Source organism: Phyllobates terribilis, unplaced genomic scaffold (genome assembly GCF_046119375.1).
Source record: "Phyllobates terribilis strain yellow unplaced genomic scaffold, ASM4611937v1 Scaffold_2__4_contigs__length_985480577, whole genome shotgun sequence".
Taxonomy (NCBI): domain Eukaryota; kingdom Metazoa; phylum Chordata; class Amphibia; order Anura; family Dendrobatidae; genus Phyllobates; species Phyllobates terribilis.
Genome location: NW_027362762.1, coordinates 110,175,985 through 110,196,107, shown reverse-complemented (window position 1 = coordinate 110,196,107; position 20,123 = coordinate 110,175,985). Strand labels below are relative to the sequence as shown.

The 20,123-nt window shown below is 47.9% G+C and overlaps 1 protein-coding gene across 1 annotated transcript in view; it reads right to left on the bottom strand.

Annotated features, from left to right (window-relative positions):
- Window positions 1-360: 360 nt before the first annotated feature.
- TEX26 (testis expressed 26) overlaps window positions 361-20,123 on the bottom strand; it is a 58,582-nt gene continuing 38,819 nt past the window's right edge. Inside the window, exons 5-8 of the mRNA XM_073669832.1 lie at window positions 10,176-10,332; window positions 5,641-5,817; window positions 2,291-2,452; window positions 361-2,208 (exon numbers count right to left, since the gene is read on the bottom strand). Coding sequence (XP_073525933.1) covers window positions 2,087-2,208; window positions 2,291-2,452; window positions 5,641-5,817; window positions 10,176-10,332 — 618 coding nt within the window. The 3' untranslated portion in view covers window positions 361-2,086. The remainder of the gene's footprint in view (window positions 2,209-2,290; window positions 2,453-5,640; window positions 5,818-10,175; window positions 10,333-20,123) is intronic.

Sequence of the window (20,123 nt, the reverse complement as noted above, 5' to 3'; positions counted from 1 at the left end):
GTCTGTTGTGCCCAGCGCTGTTCATCACCAATACAGAGCGGTCCTGCCGGCGATTCAGCTGCCTGTGCTGAAGTTACTTCGACAGAGCGGCAGCTTGTTTTCCGCCCTGCAATGACAGACGGATTCTCACTGCCTAACTAGGGGAGTCAACTGTCAATCAGAATGATGTTGGAAGCCACACCCCTCTCGACAGAGCAGGGCGGAAAAGAAGCTGCTGCTCTACTGACGTGACGTCAGCAGAGGCAGCTGAATCCACGGCAGGCGCAGTCTGTGAAGATGATAAACAGCGTCGGGCACAACAGGCAGGTAGGTAGCAACTACCTGCCTGTTAGTGCTTAGGCACATTTTTTGTTTTTCCGAAAGTCCCATATATTCCCTTTAAATGGACTGATTTCTGATGCAGGCATGCACTGGCTTCCATTGCTTCCCCAAGACCCGACTGTGGGGTGTCCATAAGGTATCATAGCATCTAGGACTAAGGAATCTGCTGAAGACCCCCATGGCTGACATCTTATTTCTCTTGTGAAGCCCAGACTGTGGCTGAGCTTCATAGGACAGCGTCATTTTCTTTACATGCTGCAATGCTAGTAGTATTCCAGTATATAGAATAAACACAGGTTGAAAACAAAAAGGGATAAAAAATAAAGTAAGATAAAAAGGATAAAACTTTAAGTCATTCCTTTTTTAACTTTTTAAGAAAAAAATAGCATATTTGATATCGCCGCATCAATAAGTCTGATCTATCGAAATATAAATCATATTTACTGACAAGGTAAACGCCATACAGCGAAAAAAAAATTAAAATACCAAATTTGCCTGTTTTTGGTTGCTGCAACTTTCCAGCTGTAATTGTACTGACCTGGAAAATTATGATGCAAGGTCATTTTTCCCGTACAATAGGCGCTGTAAAAATAAAACCCCAAAATCATTAAAATTACAGCTTACCTGGCAAAAAAACAAGTCGTCATACGTTTATGTTGACAAAAAAAAATAAAGTTATTGCTTTTGGAAGAAGGAGAGGAAAAAAACAAAAAAGCAAAAACGAAAAGTGACCCTGGCAAAAATGGGGTTAAAATCCACACTCCATGTCAATTTGTGCTGCAGATTTTCTTTTGCAACCTATAAAATTTGGAAAAATCTCATCCACTTAACTTGCTGCGAGGATACGCTGATTTTCCGCATGCAAATCCAATGTGTGTGAACAAACCCTATAATTAGGAAGCTTGGTAAATTTATAATTGGCATCCATCTTTCTCAAAAAAATTTATATAAATAAGAAAACAGTGAATAGAAACTTTGTAGGAGTTGGAGAGATGACTTATAGGTAATTTCTAATTTCAGAGGAAAGTGATTTTAAAGGGGTTGTCTTAAAAACTCTGATGGCATATAGTGCGCCGCCTGCTCACTTCCATGCCGATGATGTTATGAACCCCAAAGTCTACCTAGACACTTGTATGTAGCGATTGTTTTTTCGTCACGTGTATGGGTTGCTGACATCATCGGCTCCAACTATCATCATCGGCTTCGACTTTCAATGCAAAAGTGAGTGAACTGCTTTAATGTCGGATCAGTGGAGGGTCGGACGGTTGGAACCCCAGCTGGTGGCTGGTGCCACTTCATCTTCCATCTCTAGAAGTTAGACCATCACTCACTGTAGTGATTTGGCAACCATACAACCTCCAGAGAAAGCCAGGAGAATTAGTAGCACGGTGCATTTGTAGCACCACTGCCACTTCATCCTAGTGGTCAGCGAGGGCACACAGATCAGAGCCCACCAAGCAGACACTGCTGGTATGTCATAGCAATATATGGCCAATATCTGTATGAGACAACCCTTGTAAGGTCACGTTCACACGTTCAGTATTTGATCAGTATTTTACATCAATATTTGTAAGCCAAAACCAGGTTTGGAACGATCAGAGGAAAAGTATAATAGAAACACGTAACCACTTCTGTATTTATCACCCACTCCTGGTTTTGGCTTAGAAATACTGATGTAAAATACTGACCGAATACTGAACATGGTCTTTCTCAACCTTCAGTTCAACGCATGTGAGGTCATTGTCAGCAGTAAAATTCAGGGTTGTCAGCTCCCATCTTCTGGCTGACGATCTCTTAATTTTATTTGCGTTGACATTAATTGCATGTGTTGATTGTCAGGCGCGTGGAAGGTTTTCAGCAGCTTCTCCAGCCTTGTTCTTTCTGGTACTAAGAAAAAGAAAGAATAATGTAATAAGTCCCATAAAAAGGCGGCATAAATTCTCTAACAGGTGACGGAGTCACGAGTTACCTTCATTAGGAACAGTCTGGAGATAGCGCGCGGCTTCCTCAGGAGTCAATGAATGCGCGAACGCTGAAAGGTCAACGAAGCTCCTTCCGAAATGCCTCTCATATGTGGTCAGCTGCTTCTTATTTTCTTGGTTCCGAATATGAGAATGTGTCACCGAAGGAACTGAAATGTCAGGGGAAATTAAATAACACCACCTTTAAGATATGTGCTGTCTCCGTGAAGGATCTTCCATTCACTTACGTGCAAAGGTGCCATTAAATAGAGGTTATATTCAACGTGCCCTTTATAGATAAGTGGAAAGCAAGTGGAGACCTGCAGCTTCTTACAAGCGAGGGCTTATTGAGCTGGTATTTTACTCACAGTGAGGGCTCAGTGGGACAGTTATGGTGGATTTACACTGGTCCTTTGTGGGCATTAAACAACCGCCGATCGACTACATGTAAGCAGTTATTTAACAACTTGTATAGTGTAACACTATTGCCAGCTCCCGTGCATGGCTTCCCTTCTCCCCTCCTGGTGTGGCCAATGTCCTGAACCTGAATCCCTGGTCCCAGTGTGGCCAGGTCCTGAACACAAATCTCTGGTCCTCGTGTAGTCAGGTCCTGAACCCAAATTCCTGGTCCACATGCAGACAGTCCCTAAACATTGTCCCCTGATCCTGGTGCGGACAGTCATGTCCACGTAGTCCCCTGGTACTGGGCGCGGACAGTGCCTGATCATTGTCCCTTTTCCTGGTGCGGACAGTCATGTCCCCGAAGTTCCCTGGTCCCAGTGCGGCCACTGCCTGAACATTGTCTATTGGTCCTGATCCCCTAGTCCCGGTGCAGCCAGTGTCTGGACGTTTCCCTATCCGAGTATCTGGACTGCTAAAACTTATCCCTGAAGTATCCACCTGAGTCACTGTGTCTGTAACCGTTTTGCTGTGAACCTGAACCTACTAGTCTGAATGGAGCCAGAGTATGTATCAGCTAACCTGATTCCTGGGGTCAGAAGCTGCAATACCAGCATCTGCCTAGGAGTGGTACCTGGCGGGTACCTGCAGCTCAGCCTGTCTCCACAATCTGGAGCTGCAGTGAACACCAAGTAGCCGCTTAGCTATGCCCCTACTTAGGCAGGCCCGGCCCTGTGGCACAGTGGGTCCACTAATCCACATGCACCACCGATGGGCATAACAGTTAGAAAGGCTAACTGCACTTCCACGAGCACAAAACGATCATTAATATGATTGTTCTGTGCAAATAGAATACTATTGTTTTCAGCAGCTCATGTCCTCTTTACACAGGGCGATGTGCTACCGAGAAAGATGATTTTCAAACAAGCTTAAAAACAATTTTGCCCAATGAATGACCATTTTGTTTGTTCATCGGGTGATTGGCAGCCTGATTAGATCTGTTCCTAGAACACTAGTTCCCAAATATTTTGCAGTTGATGCCAGTTTATCCCTGACCATCTTTCGTAAATAGCGGCGACCACAAGCCTTGTTTTGCCTTACTTCACACCACCGCTTCCCGCAATGCAACCCATGTAAAATGAACATTAGTAAGGTGTACGAGACTGGGCACAGATCATGAGGGCACCTTATACACCGGCACATGCTCTCTCTCTCTATTCTCCGGTCAGGACCCAGAAGAAGAGCAACGCAACCCATGGTGACCCTCCCTGGCCCTCAGGCCAGTCTAGATACTTCTGGCTCCAGCAATGACAGATTGACACTAGTGATGAGCGCAAGTGCTCCTTACTCGAGTTTGCCTAGGGTGCTCGGGTACGCACAGAGTATCGGGGGGTGCTCAAATGAGATGTGGGGCTTGCCCATGTTTGGCAGCAATCCCCACATGTTTTGTGGATGTCTAAGCCGCAAAATATGCGGGGACGCGAACATCTCACTTGAGCACTAGCGATACTTTGTACAGACCCGAGCACCCTCGACAAACTCGATTGCGCTCATCACTAGTTAGCATGTGATCATTGAAGTCTGACTTTGGCTGCTGTGGTCATGGGTTAAAGGGGCACATCATCAGAATGGGACAGTTAACCGAGACCGGCCGGGGTACCATGGAAGTCGAAATGAAGTTCACAGTTTTGAAAATTATCTAGAAAAAGTGGTATGGCTAACAACAGTCATAAAATTCACTGAATTTACTAGAAATGTATACCTTTGTATACATTAGCTCTACTTACACCAATTTGTACAATTAGGCTATGTGCCCACGATGCAGATTTAATTTCCGCGGCACCATTTCAGCCGCGGAAACGCATTAAAAACACTTGTTAAGATGTCTGCCATGTTTCCCAATGATAATCCGCATGTACTGTGCACATGCTGCGGAAATTTCCGCTGCGGATTATCATTGCAGAATCGCACCCATTGACTTGCACTGAACTGCATAATATCCGCATGGATATCCAGTTGCATGGATTTATATTGTGTGACCAACTTGTCAAGCCCTTTTCCAAGTGATGCTCAAAATCGCTTTGAAAAGCACTTGAAAAAAAGCATGCATAAACGCATGTAAAAACGCTGCTCTCTGGCAGAAAAAACGCATGTAAAATTGGCATGCGTTTTTTCTGCCAGGGAGAGGAAAAAACGCTCAGGAAATTTCTGCTTGCAATCTGCATCGTGGGCACATAGCCTTAGGCACTTGATGAGGCTGTTGATTAATCTCCTCCAATGTGTTAAACGCGTTGTTGGGACAAGACTAATTAGTTACCTGGGGCAGGAGGGAGAAATTCTTTGTATTAAAATAATTGAGTAGATCATACTCAGCTGCTGTCACCCTCCTGGTTCCAACACAGACCCGTCCATGGCACCAGAGGAGATGATGTTACCGGTCAAACAGTAACAGGACCGCTTGTGATAGGCTGCAGCGGTTAGGTGATTTAAACTGTGTGTAACTGGATGTTTTTCTGATGATGCGCAATTCAAGTCACCTGACCGCTGCAGCCTATGACAAGTGGCAGCTTCTGTTGCCGAAGCAGAACTCAGATGGACCTGTGCTAGATCCAGGAAGGTGAGAGCAGGCGAGCATGATTTATTTAGTTATTTTTAACAATCCAGCCCTTAGGTAATGAACGCGTTTTGTAAGGACAACCCCTTTAAGCCTAACTGGATTATCAAAAAGCACTTCCCTGTAGTCGGTATCATCAGAGGTTCAAGCTGCAGCTCTGTCCTCCCCCCAGGCATTATACTGTGGCTCTGCCTGTTCTATTTGGCTGCTGTACATAAGCACAAGCTCACCAGGACTGGAGTGATTTACCATACAAGTCACTGAACAGTAAATGCTGATACAAATAAGCCTCGCTTTGGTAGGAAGCTTTGTGACCCTTTTCTAGGTTACGACAAAGAAACTTACCAACTCCTTTAGCTGAAAGATGTCGGTTTGAGTAACACCCATACTTTTGGGTGAAATCATCCAGTTTAGGACAATGGGGTTGAGCTTGATAATTAAACCTTGATTCGGTGGCCAGGGGCTTTGGAACATCATTTTTCCAGTTTGGAGACGTATCGAGAGCATATTTCACCTGATAACCTGTATGTGAGATTACAACGCAGAAGAGGAAACAACAAAAACAAGAGTTAGGATGTTAAGTAATCACTTAAAAAAAAACGAGCGAAGCCTGAACTCTATTATAATACTGAAATGTAGCAATAAAATTTTGCACTGACTGTGGTGTAGGTTCCCAGTCTTTACATCTAATTTTATCCCCATAAACCATAACTTTTTTTACATTTTTTTGTCCACATAAACGAGGGCTTTTTTTGCAAGACAAAATGTACTTTTAACTTATGCTATAATGTACCGAAAAATGGGAGAAAAAATTCTAAATTAGGGGAAATGGTGAAAAAAAGCACTTCCAAAAATGTTTTAAGGGTTTTGCTGTTATATCATTTAAGGGAACCGTCAGATATGGGGTTAATCTGCAGGTTAATAACGTCTTGAAGCTGTGCAGCGGCTGCACTGAAAGCCTGACTGCAGGGAGGAAATTAACTTCATTCTCTCGGCAGCCTCCAGCTTTCAGTCATAGGGGTGTGGCCAGAGGGGCTTCAGTCATCGCTCGGTACATTTTCATCGATGAAGCTGTGTGAGGTGTTTGTTTGTTATGCCAAGTTGATGTTTTGATTGGTACCATTTTGGAATACATTCAATGTTTAGATCACTATTTATTGCATTTTTGTAACAGGTGCAGGGAGTGGAAAAAAATCAATTCTGCTGTTTAATTTTTTTTGCTTTATGCTGATTATCATATGGGTTTTATGTGAAGTTACCAAATATATTTATTTTTTTAATTTCCTAATTTCTTTATTTTTGTTATGGGGAAAAAAGGGGGTAGAGGGTATTCAAACTTTTTATGTTTTTATTAATTGTGTTATATTTTTATAAACGTTTTACATTTTATAGTCCCCCTAAGGTGTCCTCAATCTGCAATTACTTGATTACTTGTACTATATACTGCCCAGAGCCTGACAATGACACTACAGAGAACGTTTTCATCCTATGGATGCTCCAGTTACAGTGACAAACTGCATGCTAAAAATTTGTTGTACTTTTTGCACAATTTACTCCATAGAAAATGAAATAAAAAAATGAAAAAAAAATCTTACTATAAATGGGGAATGAAAATAAGGCCATCAGTCACAAAAAAAAGGTTATGCAAACAGTATTTTGTCAGCCCAACAAATGGAAACCCCTATATTGTTATGCAAACATGTCAAATAACAGATAATATGTAAAAACTATGTGCTGCAGACGACGCCCGTGGCAAGGATTATAGGGGTGAAATGCGGTCAGACAATGGGTGTGTAGATATTTCTCTGACTGATAACTGCATTTCTGAAGTGGAATTTCTTTACTATTTCTGATTTTCGTGCTCTCTGACTATTCCCATGCTGCTGGACATGGACGTTTGCCAAAAAGATTTTCTTCTCCACTCCCATTCAGAGCTGCATTCATAATTCTGCTGGTTTCCTGTACACACCTCAATACTCACTAGTTGATTATATGGATCATCAATGTTTAGGACAATAGGGCTCTCCCAATCAGTGAAAAAAGAGTAAAGGTGCCCATACACATTAAATAGCTGTTGGGCAAATACTCGTTCAGCCGACCACTATTTCTCCTGACCCTCCACTACACAAGCACGCTTAAGTCAGCCAACATATATGTATTTTCAATGGGGTGAGGGAAGTAATCACCAGTGAGAATATATGAATCGGTCATCATGACCAATTCTTCTTTTCACAACATCTGTACAGAAAGAGTCGGCCCCCTTGACTTTAGATAGTCAGTCCCACAGAAATTGTTAGGTAAGGTCAATGGTGAAGCGTGAGGCGGTGGGGAAGCACAGAGCGCAAAATTCTTAGGGGCAAAACTTGTGAAAGAAAAAAAAAATGCTTCCAAAAATGTGTTCAAGTGCCCCGCATTTCCTGGTGTGTGCAACTTTGAACTGTATAAGCATCATCATGATGCCGATACAGCTGGATCCTTGGTAGACCAGGGAGCCGTAGATCCACCATTCTCCATCTTGTAGGTCGCAGGCTGTTGTAGACCTACAAGACATTGGCATCTCAGTTCAGGTGGAGCAATGATGCCACTGCATCTGCTGCCTGTACCGGCCTGCTCTGTGTACAGGGGAGATGAGGTCTTAGGCCATGGCCCCACTATCGGTATTTGATCAGAATTCAGTCAGTATTTTTTCTCAGGAGTGGGAGCCGAAACCAGGTGAGGAACAAACAAAGAAAAAGTATAATAGAAATAAGTGCCTCAATTCTGCACTTATCACTGTGAAGATATTCAAGGTAATCCCCTGTTGATCACTGTGCACTAGCAGGCGGGTTTTACAGAGCTCTACATATGCAAATCCAACACCACTGCAGCTCAAGCAGAGGGGAAGGGGCTGAGAGACACAGTGAGTGACAAAAGCCCCCACCAGCAGCAGTTGCTGCAGGCAGGCCCTTCCCCCAAGCCATGTGCTCTTTGTGTAAAATACGATAATTCAACACTGAGTTATGGGGATACGATTCATCTCAGTGATAAATCAAACAGATTTTCGGGAACCTGAGGGGATGGGGAATGTAACCCTAGCTTTAAACATAGTTCAGCGCGTAAGGAAAGGGAGAATTTCGGCACAGCCTTGTGGGGGCCCCTAGGGACCCGGTGTTTGGTATCCACGCGTAGCAGGGGCCCAGCTGGATCCGATGACACCAGAACCGGCTCCCTAGGACTGTCCAGTAAGGACATATGGCCCATTTTAGTTTTGGGAGTTTGTTAGCTAAGAGAGGCCAGGGGTGGAGATCTAGGTCCAGCCCGGGGGCCGTAAGGGGAGTGACCCAGAGAGGTTAAAAGATCCTGCCGCCCCAGGTCCATTGTCTTTTCCTGGGGAGGTCGTGACGTCAAGTCGTGTAGGAAAAGTCCTGCAACAACAAAGAGAAGGCCCGCACACCTCCCATATGGCAGCCCTTCCCCCAAATGCCAGGCCTTTCCATCTAAACTGGTTACTGACTCATAATAACTGCTTTATATCTTTTGTACCCCGGCTATTGTATTTGTAACTCTGATCACTGTGTATGTATAACCCTTATGTATATAGTGTATTGTTTAGTGTGCCCTTAAGGTGAATAAACATATTTTACCTTGGGCTGTTCTTTTATCTCGATCCACGAACCTTACATTTGCTGTTCGATCTAACAAACAGGCTACCGGGCTGGTTTCTAGCCCGATATAAGTCCGTTATATCAAATAGAAACTGGTGGCAGCTCTATCAGTCCGACAAGGCTCTGCTTCACTGGAGCTAGTGAAGGAGCCTCTCAGCCTGTCAGGGGTGTGAGCGAGTGTGGTGCCACGTCAGTGACTGAGTAGACCACCTCTTCTCACTCCCTGGTGCCTTTCTGTACCTGTGTGGACAGGCAGTGTCTGTGTAGAACTGTGACAATCTGACCTTGCGCCTCCTTGAGGTGGGTGCGGAACGTCGCGTTGGTGCACAGGGTAGATCCGTATCACGTGCTCCGTCTGGCGTAGTGTAACGTCAGGCTGGTGGTGGGGTGTGGAGCCATCTGAAGTGGTGGCAACAGCGAGATTCTGCGGGGTCTCCCTGCTGCCATTTCATCACAATCACCCATTCCTGACTTTGGCTCCTACTCCTGAGAAAAAATACTGACCAAATACTGATAGTGGGGCTGTGGCATAAAAGAGATTGTCCACTACTTTTACATTGATGACCTATCCTTAGGATAAGTCATCAATGTCTGATCTTCTGGTGTCCGACACCCGGTACCCCCCGCCGTTCAGCTTTTATTGGTGTCGGCGTCCGCCACCAGGAAGTACTCACTTACCGAGCTGCTCGGTCTACTTGTGGTGGCCGCGGCAGGGTACTACACATCCGCCTCCTATTCAAATCAATAGGAGGCAGATGTCTAAATAGGAGGCGGATGTTTAGTACTTGCAGCGGCCACTACAAGTAGAAGGAGCAGTTCGGCAAGTGAGTACTTCCAGGTGGTGGTCCTAAGGATAGGTCATCAATATAAAAGTAGTAGACAACCTCTTTAAGTCACTCGAATTAGGTGAGTATTAATTTCTTTTTTTTTGGGGGGGGGTGGCATTACTATTTTTGGAAGGTGCACTCAGGGGGCACTACTTTTTAACGTGGCGCTATTTGTTTATAGGGCAGACATGGGGGGCATCATTTGTTTTTAGCAAATGCTCGGGGCATTACTACTGGGTTAGGCGGCACAATTCTTGCCTTGCCCCTGGCGCTGGCACCCACGCTTCACTACTCGGTAAGGTTGAGTTGTGCTGTGGTCATTTGTGCCAAATTTATCATTGAGGTGTGACATTTTATAACTATGGACTGGTGATTACCTGTATCTGGTTTACAACCATCCTACACCCACCTTGTGGCGTTCCTAAATAGTCCTCTTTATATGTGGACTGATATTGGGACCTCATGGCTTTTTGCACCTCTTTAATTGTTGGAGGTTGAACCCATGGAGAACGGCTGTCTTGTGAGATTCTCTTCTCCTCATGCGGTAACTTCCAGGCTGAGAAAGTCTGAAGAAAAAAAAAGATATTTACTAAAGAAAAATTTACATGAGTGGATACTCTGCCTTTAGTAAGCGCCGACAACGAATCTCCAATTTACATGCGTCAATCAACGTGAAGGTGCAAAAAACAAACAACAGTTTTGATGTTGACATGAAAGATGCGACTAATGACAAGCATTTGCTCGCTTGGTCGGCTGATTGCTGCCATGTAAACATAGCGGCCAACGACTGTGAATGAATGTTCCTAATTCGGCTAAATATATTCTGTATGTGCACCATAAATATGAATTATATTATATGATGCCTTCCCTAATCTGCCATTTTTCCTCATAAGATAGATCACCAATATCAGATTGGAGATGGTCCAATACCTGATACCTCCATAGATTATGTAGTGGCCATTCTCAGGTACTGCAACTTTGTTCCTAGAAAAGGATTTGAGCTGGCTACTAGATAAGTGTCCTGACCATGGGACCTCCCTCTATTAGCCTAAACCAGACAACAAATTACTCATTTATTTGGAAAGATAGATTATATACTGGGTAGATTTTACTTATTGTTTAAATTCTAGATAAGTTAAAGTTAAAGGCATTGCGCCTGCGGGAACGGTGCCGATGCCCTTACAGCAGTGTTGGCATTGTCTCTCCTGGGGCTGCTTAACATTATTATGTCACGTGATCCCTGCGGCCAATCACCGCTGGTTTCACTCTCCTCTCTTATGGACATAACTGACATAAGGAGGAAGCCAGAGTTGCAGCCACTCTCTCACTTCCTCCAGATGTCTGATTTGTTCAAAGAATGAGCGAGTGAAGCCAGCGCTGATTGGCCGCAGGGATCGCGTGACATAACAATGCCATGCAATCGGCACCAGAGGTGAGTATAAGTATTATTATTTTATTGGGTGAAAACATAGGGATTCAGAAGGGGTTGTCCATGTAGTGAACAACCCCTTTAAAATTTAGAGGCTTTTTTTCAATATTATAGTTTTGTGTATACAGCTTGTGATGGATTCGCATCTCGCCACCCCGCCTGACATCAATACTAAATCAACAGGATCACGTGGTAGGTCTCCTTGTCATGGGTGTGTCAGGTGTGACAGACAGTTGCTCTGGATCCGGCTGTAGAAGGTTACTGCACTTGGCATTGCAGGCGCCTTCTTGATTCTCTCATCTCTGTAGTATAGTGATATCCTTTTCCCTTTAGGACCCAGCAGCGACCTCCACCTTCTGCTGCTGATTGACACACCCTTGCTTGGTAGTTAAAAACTCTCAGTTTCTCCATAGAGTCGCCGGTGATAGTTCTATGTACCTCTGTGAAGGCTTGGAGTACTAGCAGTCGGTAGTCTCGTCTTTGGTGCCCTTGAAGGACAGTTGGCGTTATCTCTCTGATGTCTGCTTAAGCTAAGTGTATCCTCTTTGTTTGTTTACCTTGTTGTCTTTAGTTTGTAGTGGGGCCTGACTAGTGCTCACCCCGTCCTCTCCCTATCTAGGGCCTAGCTCTAGGGACATTCAAGGTTTAGGTTCCTGCTCGGCGATAGGTGCAGAACCTATATAGGGATGATAGGGTAGGCAGAGTGATATTAGATCTGCCTAGGGGTCTCCACTCCCCCTTTCCCTAGTTGTTGGGCTCCCTTCCCGTCATTGTACACTTATTCTTTCCCTCACCTTACGTGACACTCCTCACTTGTACCAATGTCACGCAAGGTGAGAGGAGGTGGCCCACACAGTCACTGATGTGGCACCACACTCGCTCACTCCCCTAGCAAGTTGAGAGGCCCCTTTCACTAGCCTCAATGAAACAGAACCTTATCAGCCAGCTAGAACTACCAGTTACTCATTCGATATAAGCCCGTTCCGTTAACGTTAATTATATCGGGCCAGAAACCAGCCCCGGTAGCATGGAAAGCTAAACCACGAAATGGATGTGTGGATTCGCGGATCGAGAAAAAAGAGCAACCCAAGGTATATATTTAATCGCCTTAAGGGCACACTAGACAATACACTATATACACAATGGTTATACATATATAATGGTCAGATATGCAAATACAGGGTATAGTAAAAAAGATATAAGCAGATGGATGATGTCAATTACCGGTATCATGCTCGATCATGTGTGTGCTGGGCCTCAGGGGGCATTGGCTTCCAGATGGGTCCTAGGTCCTTCACAGCACGTTACTCGACGTGACCCCCAATTCAAAGTGGACCTCATGCATCAGAGAGAGCGACCACGTGGCCTTACACTAGCTTTTATCCCCTTTTGGGTCACTCCCCTCCTGCCCTCTGGGCTGAACCTAAGTCCCCTCCCCGGCAGCTAATAACTCCGAAAGTTTAGATGCATCATAACTCCTTAATGGATGGTCCTAGGGAGGAGGTTCTGGTGCCATTGGATCCAGCTGGGCCCCTGCTGTGCATTAAGACCAAACACAGCTTTTCTATCTGCTTCCTACTAGCTACAGTGCTGCTTGCTATTATTGGCACCCCTTCATTTTTTTCATAAACTGGTACATTTCCATTTATTTCTGGAGATATTGTACAAAGTTATATCCTCAGGATTTTTTAATTATAGGTCCAAAGTAATACAACAATAAAACATTGTTTTTCAACTTCCATGTTGCAATTTCAAAGAAGAAACAGCATGTGCAGCAATAAAGGCACCCCTAATTAATATTTGGTTGCACACCCTTTGGCATTGCTGACAGTCTCCAAACGTTTCTTGTAACCATCTATAAGCTTCTTACACTTCTCAGCTGCAATTTTCTCCCACTCTTCCTTTGCAGTTTGTTCAAGCTCTTGAATGTTTGCAGGGTTCTTTTTCCCAATAGCAGATTTCAGCTCACCCCAAAGATTTTCAATGGAATTTAGGTCAGTACTCGTTGCTGGCCATTTTAAAACAGTCCATTTTTTCTTTTTCAACCATTCCTGTGTTCTTTTGGATGTGTGCTTTGGGTCATTGTGTTGCTGGAGGACCCATGATCTCAAACCAAGTTTTCTTACACTGGGTAGGACATTTCGCTCTAAAATCTCTTGATAATTCTCTGATTTCATGATTCCCGTGATACGGTCAATGCTTCCAGCACCAGATGCAGCAAAGCAACCCCACAGCATTATGGATCCTCCACCATGCTTAACTGTTGGTAAGGTGTTCTTTTCCTTATAAGCTTCATTGCGCCGTCTGTAAACAAACTTCTGCTTTGCATTGCCAAAAAGCTCTATTTTTGTTTTATCCATCCACAGAACATTTTCCCAGGATTATGGTTCATCAAGGTACTCTTTGGCAAAGATCAGTCATTCCTTTTTATGTCTTTTCTTCAGCAATGGTTTCTTCATTGGCTTCGCCCATAAAGCTCTGCTTGGCTTAGTGTGCGGCGTATGGTACTTGTTGAAACCATGACCACAGACTGTTCCAGGTTGGCCTTCAGGTCTTTGGATGTTTGACATGGTTTCATGCTTGGCAAACTTCTTAATAACATTGCGTGCTGTTGAAACTGGGACACCAAGGTTTTTGGAGATGGACTTATACCCTTTGGAAATCTAATAATAGCAGTTCTGATGTAATCAGACAGCTTCTTTGTCTTCACTATTGTGACAAAGGAACAGGGCCTACCGTGTGGCTTTTTAAAACAGTGAAGTCATCAATCATTAGCTAATTCATGTCACATGGGCACAGACAATTAATCATGTAACATACCTGGCGGCGTCCTTGCATAGTGGTCCATCTCCCACTGTGCAAGAGCGCGCACTTGATCTCCAATCCAGAATGCCTCTCTGGCTTCCCTCCATGCTGTCTGTTTGCTTCTGTGTGCTGCTGCTTAAGGGCGGCGCCCGATCACTTCCTGCTTTTTGTGTTATGTTCTGCTACCAGAGCTAAGGAAAGAGAGGAGATCTGTCCCTACGATAGAACTCAGCTTGATCCCTACGATGTAACAGGGAACCTGATCCTGCGATCAGACCTGCTAAAGTCCTCAGCTAGTCTGTACGGAGACCTATAGATGTGGGGAAGGAATCCCTACAAGTACTAGGGACTGGGAGCAAAATGGACACCTCCTAACAGAAATAGTAGCAGACAGACGAACAAACAAAATATATAGAACACAGAGGTCCGAAGACCAAGCAAACTAACAGAGTTAGATACTGAGCACAGGCTAGCTAAAGAGTAGTAATACAATGAAGTCCAGCAAAGCCAGAAGGGCGGAGCAGGACTAAATAGGCCAACAAGGTCATGTGACCAGCAATAGAAAAAACCTAAGAGCAAGGTTCTAACATTTTGTACCTGCTGCAGGCACACCCCTTGTGCGTCCTCAGCCTATTGCTGTCTGTCACCTGGTATTTAAACCAGCTGCTCCAATTAACCCATGCCTGAGCATTGTGTTTCATTTAGTGTGCTCTTGCACTCTGAATGTGCCAGGTCCCTTCTGTGTTCTCTTGTCTGCCTATCCTGGAGGCTGTATTTCCAGGCCTGTCTGAACACGCTCCTAGCCTGTTTCTCCCGCCTTCTAGGGGCTGCTACCTAGACCCGCTCCTGTATCTTGCTACTGTGTCTGTTCTTGTCTGTATACTCTTCTAGCCTGTTTCCCGTGTTTCTCTATGTCCGTACCTTTCCTTTTTCTGCAGAGTCTGAACTCGTACCTAACTCCTGCTCATTGTCACTGTACTTCCGTTTGTGAGTTTGTGGTCCACTCGCTACTTCACTGCAAGTACCCTGTGGGTATCTGGTTCTGCCTTTCCCTTCCTGTCTGTTCCGTGTGAACAGAGCCCTGTCCCCCCTGCTCTGCCTTTGCTCACCGCTCCGGCGGTTCTAGCCTGCTCTGCCTTTGCTCACCGCTCCGGCGGTTCTAGCCTGCTCTGCCTTTGCTCACCGCTCCGGCGGTTCTAGCCTGCTCTGCCTTTGCTCACCGCTCCGGCGGTTCTAGCCTGCTCTGCCTTTGCTCACCGCTCCGGCGGTTCTAGCCTCCTCTGCCTTTGCTCACCGCTACGGCGGTTCTAGCCTGCACTGCCTTTGCTCACCGCTCCGGTGGTTCTAGCCTGCTCTGCCTTTGCTCACCGCTCCGGCGGTTCTAGCCTGCTCTGCCTTTGCTCACCGCTCTGGCGGTTCTAGCCTGCTCTGCCTTTGCTCACCGCTCCGGCGGTTCTAGCCTGCTCTGCCTTTGCTCACCGCTCCGGCGGTTCTAGCCTGCTCTGCCTTTGCTCACCGCTCCGGCGGTTCTAGCCTGCTCTGCCTTTGCTCACCGCTCCGACGGTTCTAGCCTGCTCTGCCTTTGCTCACCACTCCGGCGGTTCTAGCCTGCTCTGCCTTTGCTCACCGCTCCGGCGGTTCTAGCCTGCTCTGCCTTTGCTCACCGTTTCGGTGGTTCTAGCCTGCTCTGCCTTTGCTCACCGCTCCGGCGGTTCTAGCCTGCTCTGCCTTTGCTCACCGCTCCGGCGGTTCTAGCCTGCTCTGCCTTTGCTCACCATTCCAGCGGTTCTAGCCTGCTCTGCCTTTGCTCACCGCTCCGGCGGTTCTAGCCTGCTCTGCCTTTGCTCACCGCTCTGGCGGTTCTAGCCTGCTCTGCCTTTGCTCACCGCTCCGGCGGTTCTAGCCTGCTCTGCCTTTGCTCACCGCTCCGGCGGTTCTAGCCTCCTCTGCCTTTGCTCACCGCTACGGCGGTTCTAGCCTGCACTGCCTTTGCTCACCGCTCCGGTGGTTCTAGCCTGCTCTGCCTTTGCTCACCGCTCCGGCGGTTCTAGCCTGCTCTGCCTTTGCTCACCGCTCTGGCGGTTCTAGCCTGCTCTGCCTTTGCTCACCGCTCCGGCGGTTCTAGCCTGCTCTGCCTTTGCTCACCGCTCCGGCGGTTCTAGCCTGCTCTGCCTTTGCTAACCGCTCCGGCGGTTCTAGCCTGCTCTGCCTTTGCTCACCGCTCCGACGGTTCTAGCCTGCTCTGCCTTTGCTCACCACTCCGGCGGTTCTAGCCTGCTCTGCCTTTGCTCACCGCTCCGGCGGTTCTAGCCTGCTCTGCCTTTGCTCACCGTTTCGGCGGTTCTAGCCTGCTCTGCCTTTGCTCACCGCTCCGGCGGTTCTAGCCTGCTCTGCCTTTGCTCACCGCTCCGGCGGTTCTAGCCTGCTCTGCCTTTGCTCACCATTCCAGCGGTTCTAGCCTGCTCTGCCTTTGCTCACCGCTCCGGCGGTTCTAGCCTGCTCTGCCTTTGCTCACTGCTCCGGCGGTTCTAGCCTGCTCTGCCTTTGCTCACCGCTCCGGCGGTTCTAGCCTGCTCTGCCTTTGCTCACCGCTCCGGCGGTTCTAGCCTGCTCTGCCTTTGCTCACCGCTCCGACGGTTCTAGCCTGCTCTGCCTTTGCTCACCACTCCGGCGGTTCTAGCCTGCTCTGCCTTTGCTCACCGCTCCGGCGGTTCTAGCCTGCTCTGCCTTTGCTCACCGTTTCGGTGGTTCTAGCCTGCTCTGCCTTTGCTCACCGCTCCGGCGGTTCTAGCCTGCTCTGCCTTTGCTCACCGCTCCGGCGGTTCTAGCCTGCTCTGCCTTTGCTCACCATTCCAGCGGTTCTAGCCTGCTCTGCCTTTGCTCACCGCTCCGGCGGTTCTAGCCTGCTCTGCCTTTGCTCACCGCTCTGGCGGTTCTAGCCTGCTCTGCCTTTGCTCACCGCTCCGGCGGTTCTAGCCTGCTCTGCCTTTGCTCACCGCTCCGGCGGTTCTAGCCTCCTCTGCCTTTGCTCACCGCTACGGCGGTTCTAGCCTGCACTGCCTTTGCTCACCGCTCCGGTGGTTCTAGCCTGCTCTGCCTTTGCTCACCGCTCCGGCGGTTCTAGCCTGCTCTGCCTTTGCTCACCGCTCTGGCGGTTCTAGCCTGCTCTGCCTTTGCTCACCGCTCCGGCGGTTCTAGCCTGCTCTGCCTTTGCTCACCGCTCCGGCGGTTCTAGCCTGCTCTGCCTTTGCTAACCGCTCCGGCGGTTCTAGCCTGCTCTGCCTTTGCTCACCGCTCCGACGGTTCTAGCCTGCTCTGCCTTTGCTCACCACTCCGGCGGTTCTAGCCTGCTCTGCCTTTGCTCACCGCTCCGGCGGTTCTAGCCTGCTCTGCCTTTGCTCACCGTTTCGGCGGTTCTAGCCTGCTCTGCCTTTGCTCACCGCTCCGGCGGTTCTAGCCTGCTCTGCCTTTGCTCACCGCTCCGGCGGTTCTAGCCTGCTCTGCCTTTGCTCACCATTCCAGCGGTTCTAGCCTGCTCTGCCTTTGCTCACCGCTCCGGCGGTTCTAGCCTGCTCTGCCTTTGCTCACTGCTCCGGCGGTTCTAGCCTGCTCTGCCTTTGCTCACTGCTCCGGCGGTTCTAGCCTGCTCTGCCTTTGCTCACTGCTCCGGCGATTCTAGCCTGCTCTGCCTTTGCTCACTGCTCCGGCGGTCTCGCTCTGCTCTGACTCCTTTGCTCACTGCTCCGGCAGTCTCGCTCTGCTCTGACTCCTTTGCTCACTGCCCCGGCAGTTTCGCTCTGCTCTGACTCCTTGCTCACTGCTCCGGCAGTCTCGCTCAGCTCTGACCCTTTGCTCACCGCTCCAGGCGGCCTTGTCCTGCTCTACTCTTGCTCACCGCTCCAGGCGGCCTCGTCCTGCTCTACTCTTGCTCACTGCTCCAGGCGGCCTCGTCCTGCTCTACTCTTGCTCACCGCTCCAGGCGGTCTCGTCCCGCCCTGCTCTCGCTCACCTCTCTGGGCGGCCTCACTCTGCTGTGTTTGTCCGCCACATCTGTGGTTCTGTTCCTGAGTCCCAGTGTGTACTGGGTCCTATCCCGCCTGTGTTCCTACCTGCTAGTGCCTCCCTGTCTGCACTCTAGCCGTGCTTGCCTGTACCCCCCTGCCTGCATACCCGCCTGCCTGCATACCAGTCGTGCCTGCCTATTCCCACCAGTCTGTGTGCCAGCCTAACCAGTCTGTTCCTGTATTCCCCTGTGTGGGTCAACAGCCGTGTCCGGGGTCTGTCCTGGAGTAGCACCTGGTCCCTCTGCTCGGTTCCTCCTTGGTGCACTGGCGTCGTATGCCGTCGTGCGACCCTGGTCGGATCGGGTGAATACCTAGTTACGCCCCTCCAGGCATTCACTCTCCGGCACGGTCCAGTGGAATCACACGCACACGCCGCTCAGCCCGGGCGTGTGCATTACAAATCACAGGTGAATCTCTTTTGTGATTTACCACAGGCGAGTCAAAATATGTTTCCATACTAAATTAATATAAAGGTGCCAATACCAGTGACACAGCAAGCTTTAGGTTTTTCTATTTTTCCCTCCGATTGTTTTTTGTTCTAAATTATTGTTTATCATTTGCACTTTTTGTATTTAACACGAGTGCTCTATACAAAAAAACTGTTTCACTTGATTAACGGGGTTGTCTAGTACTTTAGATTACCCCCCCCCCCCAATGTATCCCCCAATGTATCCCCCGGGCCCCTAAGGATTCTTGTAATTAGCTTACGTTGAAGATACTGCTTGAGAACAGCGCTATCACTGGCCGCTCACAGACATCACGTGACCCCCGGCTGCAGCCGGCTCTGACATCCGCTGACGTCATGACAAGTGCTGGCAGCAGCCAGGGGTCTCGGTCTTCCGCGTTCCACGGTGGATGCCAGGCTGTGGGCAGGGCTACTCCCGGGGTCACACCCGGAATACACCGCGAGCTCAGCCTCTCCTCATTCATTGGGAAACAGCGCGGTGGATGCTGCGTGTGATGTGGGGGTAACCCCGCCCACAACCCGGCAGCCACCGCGGGGATCCCAGGGCTGAGTCACGCCTCACTTGTCGTGACGTCAGCACGGGTTCACGTGATGCCTGTGAGCGGCCAAGGATAGCGCCGCTCACAGGCAGAAAAAGCAATGTAAGGTACAGTATTTGCAAAAATCCTTAGGGGCCCCAGTGGGATACATTGGGGGGGCTGGGGGTAATATAAAGTAATGGACAACTTCTTTAATTTTTTCAGGAGATATTCCGCATTATGTACTTAAACTTAATGTGTGCCAATAATGATGAGCAGGACTGTATTCTACATATCTCCCCACCCTGTGAGGCCAGAACGAATAGAGACACGGTCCGGTCTGGGGATCTCGGAAATATACAGTACAGACCAAAAGTTTGGACACACCTTCTCATTTAAAGCTTTTTCTGTATTTTCTTGACTATGAAAATTGTACATTCACACTGAAGGCATCAAAACTATGAATTAACACATGTGGAATTATATACTTAACAAAAAAGTGTGAAACAACTGAAAATATGTCTTATATTCTAGGTTCTTCAAAGTAGCCACCTTTTGCTTTGATGACTGCTTTGCACACTCTTGGCATTCTCTTGATGAGATTCAAGAGGTAGTCACCGGAAATGGTCTTCCAACAATCTTGAAGGAGTTCCCAGAGATGCTTAGTACTTGTTGGCCCTTTTGCCTTCACTCTGCGGTCCAGCTCACCCCAAACCATCTCGATTGGGTTCAGGTCTGGTGACTGTGGAGGCCAGGTCATCTGGCGTAGCACCCCATCACTCTCCCTCTTGGTCAAATAGCCCTTACACAGCCTGGAGGGGTGTTTGGGGTCATTGTCCTGTTGAAAAATAAATGATGGTCCAACTAAACGCAAACCGGATGGAATAGCATGCCGCTGCAAGATGCTGTGGTAGCCATGCTGGTTCAGTATGCCTTCAATTTTGAATAAATCCCAACAGGGTCACCAGCAAAGCACCCCCACACCATCACACCTCCTCCTCCATGCTTCACTGTGGGAACCAGGCATGTAGAGTCCATCCGTTCACCTTTTCTGCATCGCACAAAGACACGGTGA